This window comes from Neolamprologus multifasciatus, chromosome 5, assembly GCF_963576455.1.
Source record: "Neolamprologus multifasciatus chromosome 5, fNeoMul1.2, whole genome shotgun sequence".
Classification (NCBI taxonomy): Eukaryota; Metazoa; Chordata; class Actinopteri; order Cichliformes; family Cichlidae; genus Neolamprologus; species Neolamprologus multifasciatus.
Genome location: NC_140443.1, coordinates 29,584,327 through 29,600,700, shown reverse-complemented (window position 1 = coordinate 29,600,700; position 16,374 = coordinate 29,584,327). Strand labels below are relative to the sequence as shown.

The 16,374-nt window shown below is 40.1% G+C and overlaps 1 protein-coding gene across 2 annotated transcripts in view; it reads left to right on the top strand.

Annotated features, from left to right (window-relative positions):
- Nucleotides 1-10,424: 10,424 nt before the first annotated feature.
- Nucleotides 10,425-16,374, top strand: part of LOC146519031 (cadherin-4-like) — a 217,642-nt gene continuing 211,692 nt past the window's right edge. The window contains exons 1-2 of one of the 2 annotated variants that reach the window (XM_085160823.1): nucleotides 10,425-10,779; nucleotides 12,064-12,175. In XM_085160823.1, coding sequence (XP_085016949.1) covers nucleotides 10,528-10,779; nucleotides 12,064-12,175 — 364 coding nt within the window. In that variant the 5' untranslated portion in view covers nucleotides 10,425-10,527. The remainder of the gene's footprint in view (nucleotides 10,780-12,063; nucleotides 12,176-16,374) is intronic. The other variant, XM_085160825.1, reaches the window with a different exon arrangement.

Below are 16,374 nucleotides of genomic sequence, written 5' to 3'. Positions count from 1 at the left end.
TCTCATACGCCTACTGTTTACATCTATAGTAGTTTTTAATTAAATTGCAGACCTTTCTTTGTGCAAGGAAATATTTTGCTTGTCAGTGCTGCTGATGTATGCACACGTTGATCTCTTGAAACCACAGCCTACTCAAAAAGAAAAAACAAGGCCTACAGCTCATTAATTTAGAACTGCCGTACAAGGATACTGTCAGAATGATCTTGAAATTAATTAGTAGCTGGTTGTCAGTCTTTCAAATTTGACCCTTTTCAATGAGCAATCTTTATGATTTGTGACCCGCAATATCCATCCTAGCTCTTCCAAACATATCATCTGCTAGAATAAGTGAAAATAGTACATGCGTGTATGCTGCGGAAACGTTTTGACTAGCACTACATTGTTTTATTGAGAATGTTATGCAAATATGTGTGAGAGGTTATTATTTAATAGCTGATCTCCACAGATTTTATGTATGTATGTAAAGTATGCTTTAAAATTGGGATTCTTTTTCTTCTAATACACATAATTAACTGAACCCAAAGTGTGCACTGATGTGTTTCAGCTGACTGACTGCTCTGCTTCAGAACGATATTGAAAGTAAAGCAGTGAAGTCCATTACTTGGTTTAAAGTAAAAATGCTGTCTCATATTATCCTGGATGCTGAGACAAAGACTCATTTTGCCCATGTCAGAAGTTTTTTAATAACTAATAACTAATTATAATTTATTAATTTTAGTATAATGTAATCATTTTATAAACTCAAATTTTAATATTCATGTTAAATCATCCCTGTTTGGGAAGTTTATATATAAAAATGGAAATGGACTGATTCTTATATAGCGCCATCTACTCTCCTGGAGCACTCAGAGCACTTTCATTTTTTGTGTATTAAGCTGAAAAGCTTTGACATGGAATTGAAGCTAACTGTGCTTTTTGCCTTTATCCTCTTTTCTCAAGAAAGATGGGTTTGATGTACAGCAACTTTTCTTTTTATGCTCTATTCAGACTTTTGTGCGCTAAGCCGCTTTTTATGAGTTTATATCCTGTCATCTTCGCTGAGCATCCCTCAGGAGTTTTACCTTTGTCCCCTTTAATTTTCTATTGGAAACAATGCTGGGGCGCGGATAATTGGCTCAGCTGCTAACAACTTCCTTTGTCCCTACTGCAGAATTTACTGTACTAAGAACATCTTAATGACAGACTGAGCATGATTTTTTTTTCTCACAGAATGGCCGTACAGTCTCAAGCTCACCGCTGGCACTTCCCTTCTGAGCTTTAGAGATGGTAAGAAAACTATTTGTCACTCAGCAGTAGACCGCAGACTGGGGTGTATAATTACCACTTACTGCACAATCAGCTGTCTTGTCACAATCGGTGCCAGAACTCTTCAGATTCACATTGGAACTGCTGAAGACAGTTTTTGTTTTCTTAGACACATCTCTAAGGTTTTGTCCTGTTTTGGCAGTTGCTTTCTATTTCCGCATTTTTCTATTCTCACATTTATAATAGGCCTTTTTGCTCTAATAGCAAAACGCATAATTTAGTGTTACAAATAATTTGTTTCCTCACTGACGTCTGTAGTTTTCTCTTGCATGTCTCTCTGTCTGCTCTCCCCTGCCTCTTTCGCCTTCTTTTCTCTCCCTGCTTTGCTGCACCAGCATTTTGATAGCAGATGAGGTGCAGGGGTGGCAGTTTTAATGGGAGGTGGGGGCTTCAGACCCAGATGAGAACAGTCAATACTTCATATCTCCACCTGGAAGGAGATACAGAGGGCAGAGCAAATTCTAATAGGACAAGATGTATGACACCCATATAGAGTTTTAAGCATCTTGCCAATGGAAAATGCTGACAGTGCTTGACACAACGAATTCATTAATTTCAACATTTGCAAATGGAATGTGGTTTCTACAAAGAAGGCAACACTGGCAGCACAGCAAATGAAAAATGGAACTCAAGGACAGCAGTGAAAGTGAAGCCGCATTAGCATAAATCAAATAGTCAAACTTTTACATCTTTGGTTGTTCTTGTAAATAGTAGCAACCCCCCCACCCTCCATCAGACTATAGGTGTGATTATGTGCTGGTGGTTTCAGAGGTGTGTTGTAATGAAAGTGGATGGCTGGGGATGAAAGGGGTGTTTCCTGCCTCGCTGCCAAGTCCCATTCTTCCACCTGAACTCAATCAGCCATTCAGCCCATGTAGATAGAGCTTACTGTTGGCTTCACATATTGGCTTCCATTGCCCAGAAAATAACTCTGCAATCACTTCACATTCCTTCCCATATCCCTCTCAGGTTGACTACATCTGCTCTCATTCATCCCTTTGCAACTCATAAATGAACTACAGTCTTATCAGTATCGCGGGATATCAGCTCTGAATGATGTGATGTGATCGATTTTAGTCTGAAGATCACGGCTGCTCGTGAAGATGTTAATGTTGTGACCAGATTGCGCCTCGCAGACTTATTTCTATGATAATGCACTTATTCATATGCCTTTTCTAATATTTCCTTATAGCAAATCAATAAAGGAGCACGTGCCGACTGCAGACAAGGAATGTTGGAAATATATACAGCTTGCATGCATACATTGAACTCAGCATTTATAGAAATGACATTATAAAGTTTTTCAGGGAAACTGTGGCATACTGTATGCCTAACACAGCATTGTATACTCATTTTCTGTCAAAGTAAAAATAAATATCACCTGATGCGTGTAAATGAGAATACGAGGACAGTGCTGTGAAGCAAACAATACAACAATCTTCCCATGAAATGATGTTGGATACACTCTTTGCAAGAGAATCACAAGCAATTGTCTACACAGCAATGAAAAGAGGAGTAGAGTCTATTGTACCTGTCTTTGTCTGGCCCCGGTTAAATGCTGCTGGTTGTGTTTGATCTCAGATGCCTGCTTTTGGCTCCTTTGCAAGGCCTTGCCACTTGGGTGCTGAACTGCTTCATTCCAGTTGCCTGTGTTTGTTTGTTTAACGCTAGGCTGTGCTTTCACACAGACATAATTAAATCAACCCTAATCCACTATTTATGCATTGTGCTCCTGAATTATTCACATAACAGTTTTATGTGTTATTGTATTTTTTCTTTCTTTCTTTCTCGAAGACAGTTTGAACTTGCGTGGCTGCCGTTATTGAATATACCCTCCCTCAAGATTGCTTTTTTATTAATTAATCCCCCCTCCCTCTCGTTCTGCAGTAATACACAATGCAGTCATGTAAAAGCTGTGCTTGCAATTTTTTTTTTGGTTGCTTAAGCAAGTATGAATTGGTTTAATGTAACTGTGCTGCGTGTAATAAGAGTAATTAGAGGCTCTTGAGAGTACATCAGCTTTCAACAAACATTTTAAACATTGAAAGATTAATGTGTACACATGCACACGGCAGTGATGCACCTTCGTTTTCCAGGGTACAATACATTCAACACATTGAGCCCTTCAACAGATCAGCAAATCGGTGTCTGTTCAGTCTGAAACTGAATCAGCTAATCTGCTGACCTGTCCTCAGGGGGCAAAGGACAAAAATCTGGGCCTGTCTAGCCAGGACTCCAAGATAAGTACACTGAGGCCGAGACTTCCTCCATCAGCCTTTATTGTTTACTTAAATAAATAAATAAAGCTAATGAAAAGATAACTCACTGTTACACAAGAGCCATTTACATGGACTGCTCACTGCATGATGCCGAAGTCTCTTCAAAAGTTATTGTCCAGCAGAAAATGGAAACTCTCCAAGTACTAAAACCTTGGCTACTGAGTCAGCATACTTCATGAAACTTAGAGTTAAAACTGGAAGCTACTTTCAACTGCTCACTTTCCACAAAGGGTCAAGACAACAGGAAGTGCTGCTGGAGTTTTACAGCAGATGACCTTTCTGACACAACACCCCAAGGGGATTTGTGTTATCAGCTCCAGTTGAACCAGTGACCTTTGCTTGATAAGCAAACGTGTAAACCACTACGCTATGGAGCTACTCAAGTTAAACGTTCGCATTTAAATGTGAAAAAATAAGAGTGTAGAGTTGGAAAGAACTCAACTTGCCTCCTTAGTCTACTTCTAGGCAGTGCCGTTGCACAGCACACAGAGCATTGTCTACATATACAGATATACAGAGAACATATATATAGAAACAGCTGGTCAAAGAGCTATATACTGCATTGAATGAATGTCAGAATTTCCAACTGTATCACCACATCTAGTCTAGTCCCCACCAACTCCGACTTAACATTGCACTGTATCACTAGTGATACATCAATGGCTCCGCTTTGTTAAGAAACAAACCACTCAGGTTACCAACCTGTTGCAGTGCAAACAACCATTCCTGGTTATTCGCAATTTAGAATCATCATTTAACCTTACTCCACTAACTGCATGTCTTTGGACAGTGGGGGGAAACCACAAAGACACACGGAGAACACGCAAACTCCTCACAGAAAGACCTCAGCCAGGTGGGGGAGTCAAACTCTTGCTGTGAAGCAACAGTGCTAAGCCTTGCGCCACTGTGCTTTTCAAGACAATTACATTTTGAATACGCCTCAAGGCATTTTATATTATTTATATGTGCAGTAATGCCACACATGTGGCGGTGTTCTCATGCAAAAAGTGTTATATGTTACGTGCAGTGGTGTTTTGACTGAATGACTGTCACAGTAAGCGAGGCACTTAATCTCATTATATTTCATGTACTTTTATTAACAATAAAGATTAAGATATAATATCTGTCTAATTCACTTGGTGAAAGTAGGTAGGAAAAACTCTCTTTTAACAGCAAGAAACCTCTGGCAGAACCAGGCTTACCAATATTTGTAGGTGTATATAATTTCACCTAAAAGAAAATACCATCTTAAAGTCTCACCCTGCTGAAGAGGCTTAAATAAAATGCTATTGTTACATACTGTTACACAAGTAAAATGTAAATACTGATTATATCACATTCATTTATTTTGTCTTCCCAATAACATCCATTGTAGCATCGCAACATCTGCAACATATTTTCAGTTATTTAAATTAGCTGAAAAAATAGTGATTTTTTTTCTTTGAAATACGAGAATCAGGACATGAACTCTGGTCTCCATCCCGACCATCTCCCTACAACTAGTAAGCAATACATAAATTAAGCTTTTCATACTGCATGACTTTACTGGCAGGAAACATAATTGCATTTCTGCATGAAAATATACACAAATAACCTAAGCAATTAAAAAAAAACAGTAGCTATAAACTTTCTTAGACTTTAACAAATCTTAATTAGGTCAAATTCTGTGTAAATATAAATATATAAGGTGAAACGTATTATGGGCAAGCCGGTGCAGAGGTTCCACTTCTCCTTCACATCACAGTGGAAGTCTGCCAAGTGGAAACAGACAGAGAGGTTAATTAGGTGGAGTAAATTCTGATGTTCCGGTTCAAATGAAAATCAAATGACATCCACTGTCATCCATCACCATCGGACCGCTCTCTGCGCACCTATCAAGCAATCGTAGCATATAATGAAATGGCAGTCAAAAGGTTAGCGATACAAGCATCTGCAGGGGCTCGTGCCTTGTGTTAAATATTGAGAGTAGCCCGTAGCATTGTGTTGTTATTTTTGAGCTACAGTCATATTGTCAAAACTGACCCATTTTTTGTGGATGTCTCCTTAATGTTTGAAATCTATAGTAAAGCCCCTGTGGAGACAGATCACACGAAGAGACTTTATATTCATTTTACATCTTCTGCTTGCTTTAAGGTGTTGTGCAGGCATTCCCGACATTGTTTTACTGATTGATCATCTGCTTCCTGTGATCTTCAGATGTCTCTGTTCTGCACATATCAATATTTCATTCATTCAAGAGCAGCACGTAAAAACAAAACATCGATTCCTGCTTCCAATTTGAAAATCTCCTAAAAATTCTGTACGGGTGATTTATTTATTTTTTTGTCTTACAGAACGGATTACATTTTAATGAAGCTTGCCTATCTCGGCAGCGTTTCATTTTCTTGCTGTCCATCAATTTGATATCCGTGTACAGAAAAATCCACCAGCCTCGAATCTTCAGGGAATAAGTTATTGTTACAGCATCCTGCTCACTATATGGTGTTGTTTTCAAAACTCCTAACAATGTAGACGCCAAAGTTTATTTAATATTTCCTCTGCTGATGTTATATAGTATGTTCCACTGATATTGTGCGGATTACACATAACAACAACCTAAACTCGGCGCAATTGCACAGAGTGTAGAACAAAATAATAACCTCTCAACAATATTCTGCACACTAAAATTATTCAAGAGCCATTATTAGATACACACTGCCAGCAGCTGCAACATTGTTTTCCTGAAAACCCTCCAAATATTTTAGAAAGGCGTCATGCCATAACACATTTTTGAAATGCTATTTTCTCCTCTTTGTGAAAGTGTTAATTAATCTGAAGGGTTTGTTGATTTTTACCGGGTTGTCACATAACTCGGGGAATGTCTGTAAAGTTTTCTCTTTGGTCAGCAAGAGGAAAGTTTCACTGCTTCCCCAAAGCTGACAATATTTGTTGCAAGATCAGTGGCATCCCTGTGAATTGCGTAGGCATGAATGCTTTTCTACTGTGTGAATATGTAGGCTTATAGTGGAGGTCCTTCTAGTAGGTAATTATAACTGGCAGCTGGCTGGCCCATCATGAATGATGCAGTAGCAACTATGGCCTTAATAAATGCCAAAGTATGTGTTTGAATTGACACATTATAACACTGCATGACAATTTGACAGCTATTAAAGTTACGGATTAAGAACAAGATATATATAAATTGTATACTGTAAACTACAGTCTTAAAACATTTACACAAAGTAATTCTTAGTTGTTGTTCTTCACTCGGGGCCAAACCACTAAACTGTCTGTCCTCTGGGTTCAAGGATCAAGACATATAAGCTGTAAAACCTTTTGTAACATCTTCCACCAGTGGGTGAATTGACAGACATCTACATGATGGGAACCTTTTGTTTAGAATGCATGCTGTGTGTAACTGTAGTCTTTACAGATAGTAAAATCTGATCAGCTGTATCAGCAAAATGAATCTTGAGTGGATTAAATTTCTTCCTAATTATTTTAGTGGTGTCAGATGCGATCATGTACTAGTCGGTCCTAATTTATGCAGGCAGGATCATTAAATTCCCAATGAGCCCTTACAAATTTTGTGCCTCAGTGATAAATGCGAGAAAAAAAGAGGAAAAAAAACCCAGAAAAAACTGTGTTGCTTTAAATGTGCAGTTCTTAAAATTAGATTTGAGTGGAAGTATTGTCTCCTGGAGCATTTGGCTTGTGGTAAGAGAAAGCCACGAGAGAGAGACACTAGTGGAGAGATAATCAACTCAGTCTCACAGAAAGATGTTTGAAAGGTGGTGTACTGGTCCTCAGAGTTTGGGAGTTATTTAATCTTGACCTGTGCTGTGGCTCAGGATGTAGCATGAGGCATCTGCTAATTGGAAGGTGGGTGGTTTGATTCCTGGCTCTTCCAACCTGTGTGTCAAAGTATCCCTGGGCACGATACTGAACCCCAAGTTGCCCCTGATATAGCTGTGTGAGAGTGTGAACGTTAGTGCTTAGGCATATGAGTGTGTGTGAATTGCTAAATGAAGCTCGTACAAAGAAAAGTGGTTTAGGTACCCACACTGAGTAGAAATGTGCCATTTAAGGACCATTTACTGTCATATGACTGTTCTTTAAGAAATATAAGCCCATAGGAAACTGATGTATGTTCTCATGTGGCACAATTAAGGTTCTTTTCTTTTGTCTTTTTCTTTTCTTTTCATTTTCACTTGTTCTTTGGTTCAGTCCAATGTTTAAGACGATTTCATCAGCTTTGGGGAAAAAATCATAGTTTTGGTTATTAGTCAAGCCTAATTTCCATCTCGCCTTGTTGATAATGCCATGCATGCACTGATCTTCCCAAAAAATGTAGGTAGCCATCTCACAAATTTACAGCCTTTGTTGTGAAAAACATTACATTTTGTGCCGCAGACCAGTGCGAATTACTACGTCACACTTTTGCTGTGAGAGTGGGCTGGCAGATGACATAGAGTATTATGTTGATTTTTGAAAAGGGAAAGAAGCAATACAAACCCTGCAGCAAACATACATTAAAATGAGACTTTGTTCAAATGTTGCTGCGCTGATTTTTATTATTTCATGAAAATAATCCACCCACCATCACCACCCGCCTGCAGCAGATATCACAAAACTGCCGTATCTTAATGACATTTTGGACAGTGAAAATTTCAAGCTGGGAGCACTTTGAAATCTTTTCATAGACCTCCTCTGCTTTGTAGGCATCAATTAGCCTCATTTTCAGATCCTCAGTTGTTCAGAGGATCCCATGGCTGTTAAGTGTTGCCACAAGATTTAAAGAGTCAGAACTTACCAGCTTTGGACCTGCCAAAAGCTGACAATTCTTCACTTTCCTTTCAAGTCCTAATTCATCAATTAAGGCCAAATGAGATAATAAACCTCTAAGAATTTTACAGCGAAACGAGAGCCAAACTTTTGCAAATGCCGCAGATGGGATTTAATTTCCCAGTGTTTGTTTTTTTTGCTGCAAGGTCTGTATATACGTCTTGTCACCTCTTAAAATCAACTGAGGGCAGGCCGAACGTTTGCATATAAATGTAACCTGTCACAAATGACTGCGCTAGGGGAGAAAAAGCAATTCATGAAATAACAAATGGAAAGCAGAGTTTGTCTACTGCGAGGTGTTCCTACTGTAAAAGAGAGCGGGGACCCATTTTGTGAGATTTGTTTAATAATTCAGCACGGCCTTAAACCAATTCACTTCAAATGCCCAGATGGTATTTTTATTAGGCAAATGCTCCATACTTGAAAGAAATAATTTCCTCACCTCCCAAAACTAGCAGGGGTACCTTCAAGCCATGAGGAATTCACTGTGAGGAGAATCAGTCGTGCACGTCTTAAGAGTCCTAATTCACCAAAACAGTAATTTCATGGATGTATCTGTGCTAATGCCACAGAGGCAGATTGAAAATTAGTGCTTTGTAGAGCCATAAGTAAGATAATGTGAGCAGAAGGATGGATGTGATCTTCCTTACTGCGTCATTCTGAGGGGAAGTCGCACGGTCGGGCCATGGTCACGTTATGAACAGTGCTGCGTTTGACTGATTAGGTTTAAGTGTCGACATGTAGCCTCGTCAGCCATCTGAATGAAGGGAAACTTCTCAGACTTCAGGGGGAAAAAAGTCTTTTTCCCTGGAGGACCATCTATGATTTGGTTTTTTTTTTTTTTTTTTTTTTTTTTTTTAACAAGTAAGACTTATTTTTACAAGTAAAAATAAGTAAGCAAGTTTTACAAGTAAGACTTGCTGTTTATTGCACAGGGTGTAAGTTTAAATCCTTGTCATACAGTTCCTCTGCCAAGATTTCCAGAGTATAATAAAAGCATAAGCACAATACCCCGAAGAGAGATGAGTGGAGTGTACTTCTCATATCTCTGACCTTACAAAATCCTGCCCCCTGGACAGAAACACCAACTGAGCTGTAGTCAACTACACTAGGAGTACTTCCTAATTATCAGCCTCAAGCAGTTTGTTTTGAAGATACCATTTAAAGGAAAGAAACCGAAGAAGAAGAAGAAAAAAAAACCTGTTCAGAGACCAGGTTTTTCTCAATATGGAAGGAGTAACTGAAAATGAATGGCAGGGACAGGGGCTGTGTTGATTGACACTGCAATACTGTCCTATTCCTTTTGATGAGATTAAATTGTCATGACCTCTCAGATATGGAAATTGAGGCACCGATGTGAGGCTTCGGAAATGTCAACATTATTAAAACAGTTAAAACACTTAAAGGTGCAGTTAAGTCATTTCTCCTGCATTTTTTTGACTTCGGCACAAAAGCTAAATATGTATAAGTTTATTATATTGTATGTAAATTCTAAACTTTATTAATAACATAAGCTCCCAAAATGGAGTAAGATGTTTAATCCTGATGCCAAATTTTATTTTGTTGCAAATTATTATTATGGAACATGGTCATTAGGCTAAAGTAGTCACCCTTTTTTAAAATAAAATAAAATATAAAGACCTATAACTGGAAATGATTTATAGACTTATAGACATATTTCCTGTAGGTGATCACAGAGGCTCCTGATTCATTGTACTATTTATTTGAACCTTTCACTCACAATCAAAGTCTTATCCCGCAGTGGCCTATCACAGCTGCTTTAATAAAAAGCTAATATCTCGGGGGCTCTTGCTATACTTATACTGTGGATCAGGGGCAGAGGGGGTAAGTGGTGTGTGAAATAGACTCCAGTTAGCTGATGGACATAAGAAAGGGCTCGGATGGTTGATTGTCACTCACACAGCCAGAACCGCTTTTGCTCCATCTGAAAAAAAAAAAGAAAAGAATCTAAATTGGCTGGAAAATGCATTTTTCTACCAATAGATCCCAGAAGTGGCACGGGGCATCATCACATAGAGTCATTCGGAGCAAAGACGGTGCACACCGCCTTGCCTGCTCCGCCGTGCGGTAGGAGGGGTTGTAGTGACGCTGTTATCCAATGGGCACCGGCTTCCTCCGGACGGAGCGCAGCATCTCTGTCTCAGCGGCACTTTTGCGCCAGACAAGTACGGTCGGCGTCTCACTCAGCAGTGGAGAAGCGGAAGACAGCGCTCCGGGAATTACTGAGGTGTATTTGGCGAAGAAGACTAATCTTTTCCTCTTTTTACCCCCCCACCAACACGCGGGTTTTGCAAAGATGAACGCTGGCTGCGTCATCTTGGCGTGCACCTTACTTGTGGGCGCATCCTCGGTAAGATGAGTTAATTTCTACACGTATAGTCGCCCTAACAGTACGGTGGAAGTGCTGCACTGCTGTAGTGCTTACTTCGGTTTTTGCAGCGCGCTGCAGGGGCGCTCGAAAGTGGCCGTTAACGGATCAGCTTTTGCGCTATGATGGCAACACGATTTGTGTAACAGAATTCCGTGTGGCCCATTTGAAGTTGGTAATTATGTCGGCTCTCACTGCAGTGGAAAAGTCACTGATAACTCTTCGCTTGCCTCCACATCCTGTCGTCCACATAAACTGCAGTGCATTATTGCAGAGGACAGTGGTTTCCAGAGGGGCTTCTCGTGCTGCTTGCTGCTATCAACTTCGTTTACGCACGTTTACGCGCTCTAATGTCTTCTTTTGTTTTGAGTTAAGGGTTTAGCGCCTAATTACGGACTTCGATTCAAGAGGCAAATGAGCAACAGTATAAATAGCTTATATATATATTTTTAAATATCCAAACTCAGTCAAATGATGTACTTATTATTATGGGGTTTTGTTGAGGTGTGCTGATAGCAAAGCCGAGTTAGGGGTGGGGGGGGGGGGGGGGGGGGGGGAGCGCAGTATAATTTCTTTAGAGTAGCATTGATGGTGCGATGAATAAGGTGCATCCCTGGGAGTGCATTCTTCCTCCCCTCTGGATAACGTGAGCCTACGGCTATGTCTGTATGTCAGCTATATATTTAAATGCACTTGGCTTTCACACATGCGCACAGACTTCAATCAGCGTGCAATGTATACATTGCATGTTTGAACATTTCCAGCTAGTCATTCTCACCATCTTTCTAATGCTCATTAGTCCTGCCGCTTATATGACTTTTCTTTGAGTTTCATTATATTCAGAATGTGTGGATCACATTATTGCCTTAATCATGATGACTATGGTCCTTGAAATAGTGTGTCACGCATTCTGGGTGTAGTCCACCTCTCATACTCCTGCTTCTCTAAATCCTATGTAGATGATAGAGTAGGTAAAGATGGATTAAAGTAATTTATTTCCCTTTGATTCCTAATCTAAGTATCTCTCATGAAGCTTGATGTATCTTTACAGTGAATCTAAGCAGGTGCCTGCAGCTCCAGAGTTAGATTTCCACACTGTGACGGTCTGAATTTCAACGTGCTGTAGTCTGAAACAAATCATTCACTGTGGCAAGAGAGACTGTGAGATTCAATATCAACTCAAAGAGGCCGTGAGATCAGCTTGTGACCCTGGTGGCTGCAAGTCAATTTGCCAATCTTAACAGGCTGCCTTGTTTTATTCCTCAGGGGAGTAAGGCAGGCCAGCCCCTCAAACCCCCGTGCAGACCAGGGTTCTCCCAGAACTTCTACACGGTGATTGTCTCAAGAGACTTACTGCACGGCCAGAGCATTCTCAAAGGTAAGCCTGCCGCTGCTGGATCTCATTTACCGTCTGATGATAGTTTCTCTTCTTGACTAGTGTGATCGAATGAGTAGGTTTGCGTATACTTTTGCGAGTGGTAGAAGGAATATATTATGGTGCGCGAATGACTTCCGACAGCGCAAACTTGCCTGGGCAACCTAAGAAACCCATCTCGAGCACAGGGATATCATTTTATAATTAAGCAGAAGGCTTGGGGAGGGGGGGGGGGGGGGGGAACTCGCCATGCCATTAAAAATGATGACGGTGTGTGTGTAACGCATTCTGTTCAAGAGTTTCCATGTGGTGTGACGGCATATTGATAAATGAACAATTGCTTTACACTGCTGTAGTAAAAACAACACATTTGTTCTTTGTTTGATTGACTGAGCAGCGAGATCACAGAGCAAAATAATTTAAATAGCTTCTTCCCCTTTCTGCACGTTGCAGCTGGAATGCTCCAAACTTTCTTCTTTTCTTTCTACTTTTCATTGTAATATGTTTTCCATCCCTTTTTTTTCTTTCTGTTTTTTAGAGGAATTCAATTCTGTTGTTGCTCGCTCCATTTCTTTTCAGTGGAGGCAGTGTACTGAATCTACAGAAGTTCATCTCCTGCCATTTAAAGGATGCGGCGTTTTCTTCAGTGTGTCTCTTCTGTTTGCTGGTGCATCCTAACCACATTGGAAATGAATCCCCCCCCCCGGCCATATTCCTGTGTCCCAATTTGCATAACTGACAGATAAACAGCACCTTTGACATTTGCTGGATGTGCTTCTATAAAACAGAACTTCAAAAATTCTAGATGATGAAATTACCCCCAAGAAGAGAGGAGGCCGTGAAGTTATATTACTTTGGTATTTTGAGCATTGCGAAGCTGCACCAAGTTCCTGCTATGAGAGTTCAGGGACTTGGTTTTTAAATTGGGCGCAATATTTAGGTTGTTTCACATTTTCTTCTCTTTTTTTTCTCACCCGTTGCAACTTACATCGCTGTTATTCATACTTGTGGGTAACAGCTCAACAGCAGTGTACAATAAGCTTACCTCTCCCCTGACACTTTGCCTTTATAGCCGAATATTTGTCTATTGTTATGTGAAATGCTATTTGCCAGGAGGAAATGACATTCTCATTGTAACAGCTGTTCGAGCATTTTCTGACTGCAAGGAAAACAACTGAATTATTCTGGAGGTTATTTTGTTATTTAGGTAGCTGACAAGGACAGTGCAGCTGGTCAGTGGGGAGCCAGTTTGCCTGAAGGGGCTCGGGGCTCAAGGTTTCAGCCTGTTTAGAAATGGGCTCAGGCATCCTCACTGACCCAAGCAGTATTAACGGAGAGTGATACGTATCCAGACAGATATTGTATGTCGATTCCTCCTTTATGCTTGTGGGTGTCTCGGGGTGCGGGGGTGTTACATGCATGCGATTCGGCCTGGTGTACATATTAGCTGACGCTTGAATTCGAGAAAATGTCACAGCAACGCTCAGCTGCATTAGTTTGATGTATCTTACGTGGTGCGTCAGCTCCGGCTTTGATCCATATTGCCTTTGCTTCGAGTCTCCGTCTCTCACTGTGTCTGTCTGCGTTTGTTCTTGGTAAAAAATCAATCTGAGAACCATATTGTCTTCCTCAAAACTGCCATTCAAAAGGATATAGCTGCAGCAGCTTAAGTTCTCATGCACTGCCTAATGTGAAGTGGCTAGCGTTACTTAAGGTTTGCATTCTATACAGTGAGACACAATGTGGGAGGAAGTCTTTAATAATAATGCCACAATATGTATAACCTGAATCTGTCACTTAACAAAAAAAAAAAGAATGGATGGATGTAGAATGAAATTAAAGGAGGGGCTGGGATGCTCAAGAGCTGGCTATGGGGGTTGCTGGACTACTGAGGTCTGTGTGGCTGCTGTCTCCCTGGAGAGATGGACAGTGAGCAGTTGAGAAAAGGACCAAAAAGCTTTGGCCCAGCAGGTGCAGTGTGAACCAGGCTTCTGTTTCCAGTCACTGAACAATATGTGCGCCTCACCTCCTTTCATGCTGAGGTTGCAGGGGGAGTTGTCTTTCTTCTAGTTTATTGTTTTGATGGTGTGTGGGTAGTTTGGCAGGGCTACACAGTATTTTCCTGTCAAATTCATTAACAACAACCTGCATTTATTTAAGACTTTTGAAATGTTTTTTCTCTATATCGTAGATGCATGCATGTGGCCATTTATGTCTGACCAAGACCCGCAGCGTTTGCTTAAATGTCCAAACTGGTGTCCTGTTACACTTTCTGTTACTGTTGACAGTTTTGAAATGCACACATGCAGTAATTAAAATGAATGGGCTACCTTCAAGGAACCCACTGATTTTTAAAAATCCATTATAGCATAGACCAACAAAAATATAAATTGTAGCGTTTTTAAGTTTGTTTGTTTTTAAAGATTTGGATCCGCTTGTCCCCTTGCAGGGCCAATGCTAATCAATACAAAGATATTCAGGGTGATAACATTTATCCTGTGAAGAAACACTGTGGTCTCTTCCAGGATGAAAATGACACCATACATAGGGTGTGAGGGATATATCATATTCTGTGGGATTGGCAAAAACAGATTGCAACCTAAGTGATCACCAGATATCGGACCAACATGTTAGACAGCGCTCTCTCCCACCTTTGTCAAAACAAACACATACACATTGGAGTTTAGGGTCTGGTGGGGTTTCCACCTTTCCAAGAGAGGGCATCATCTCATGACCCAACACTGTCCTAGAACATCTTACGCTCTGTTAATGTTTCACTCATCTGTACGCACATGTAGTCTATTTTATTTGTGAGGATTAAAGAAATAACACAGAGTAAAGGTTGAGTGAGGTAGCCACACTTGAACTGGCAGTTCAGCAGAGTTCACATTTAATGCCTTTAAACCATAGCCTATCAGGGGACTCCGAGCTGCAATTCTATCTGCATTGGATGCTTTAAGAGTCCATGAGGGAGGGGAGTTTTCTCAAGCCACAAAGGATTGTGTAACCCTTTCTTTATAGGAATCTATTTGGCATCACCCTATATCTCACAGAGAGTCTTTAGGAGTGTCATGTTTCCTCTTCACTCTTTTTCATTTGTGGAGTCCTGCAGAGGTAAAACTGAAATAGTCACAAATAAAGACGGTATAATAATATTTTGTATTGCAGTAAAACCTTCTTTTCTTAATGCTATGATATCTCAGATTTATCTTTATTGGTCATGATTATTATGTTGGGAATGAGAATGATTTTTTCTGGATTTGACAAAATAGAAACCAATAGACACTCTCTAAACACATTCTGCTATTAAAACTTGTCAGTAGTGACTGCTATTATTGGTATGGTTTAATATCCTTGCAGCTTTTCTGTACTTCCTCCTGTACAGTACAGTGCAAAAGTCCCTCTCCTTTGATGTAGTCTTCAGGAGTAGGTCTCCAGGCTTCTTGATGAACATTCAAACCTCTTCTTTGGATGTTGGCAGCTGTTTGTTCTGTTCTCTGTTGAGATGATCCCACACTGCTTCAATAATGTTGAGATCTGGACTCTGGGGAAGCTGATTCATGACTGTTTGCTTGGGATCATTATCTTGTTGAAATCCTATTGAGTCCATTGCTGTCAGATGTTTTCTAGATGGTATTGCATGGTGGATCAAAACCTGATCTTACTTTTATGTGTTCTGAACTCTTTTAATTTTGAAAAGATCCACATAACCACTGGCTGAAATGTAACCCCAAAACATAAGAGAGCTAGGGCTGCTCGATTATGGCAAAAATGATAATCACGATTATTTTCACTGAAATTGAGATCTCGATTATTTGACGATATTTATTTAACAATAACAATGTATTGAATAATGACTTTAAAGATTGTCAAAAAATAATATAAAATAGTGTGCAAATACTGATAACAGTGCAATGCAAATAAATGAAAAATGTAAACATCTGTTTAGTGAACTTTGCAGTGTTGCTCTGTGGTGCAGCTACGACACCGTAGCAAAGTTTACACACTATCTCTACTTGATCCACGTCTGACTCCGGGAACCCATGTTTCCACACCACTGAAGTTTTTTTGCCTCTCTTTTCAACCAACGGCAGTCACTCTCCTCACCAAATAACTTCTGCTTAGCTTTCCGAGCTTCCCTCGGGTCCTCTTAATTGTTGTGACATGTGTCCGAAATGCAGAGAGGTGCGCTTGATTTGCCA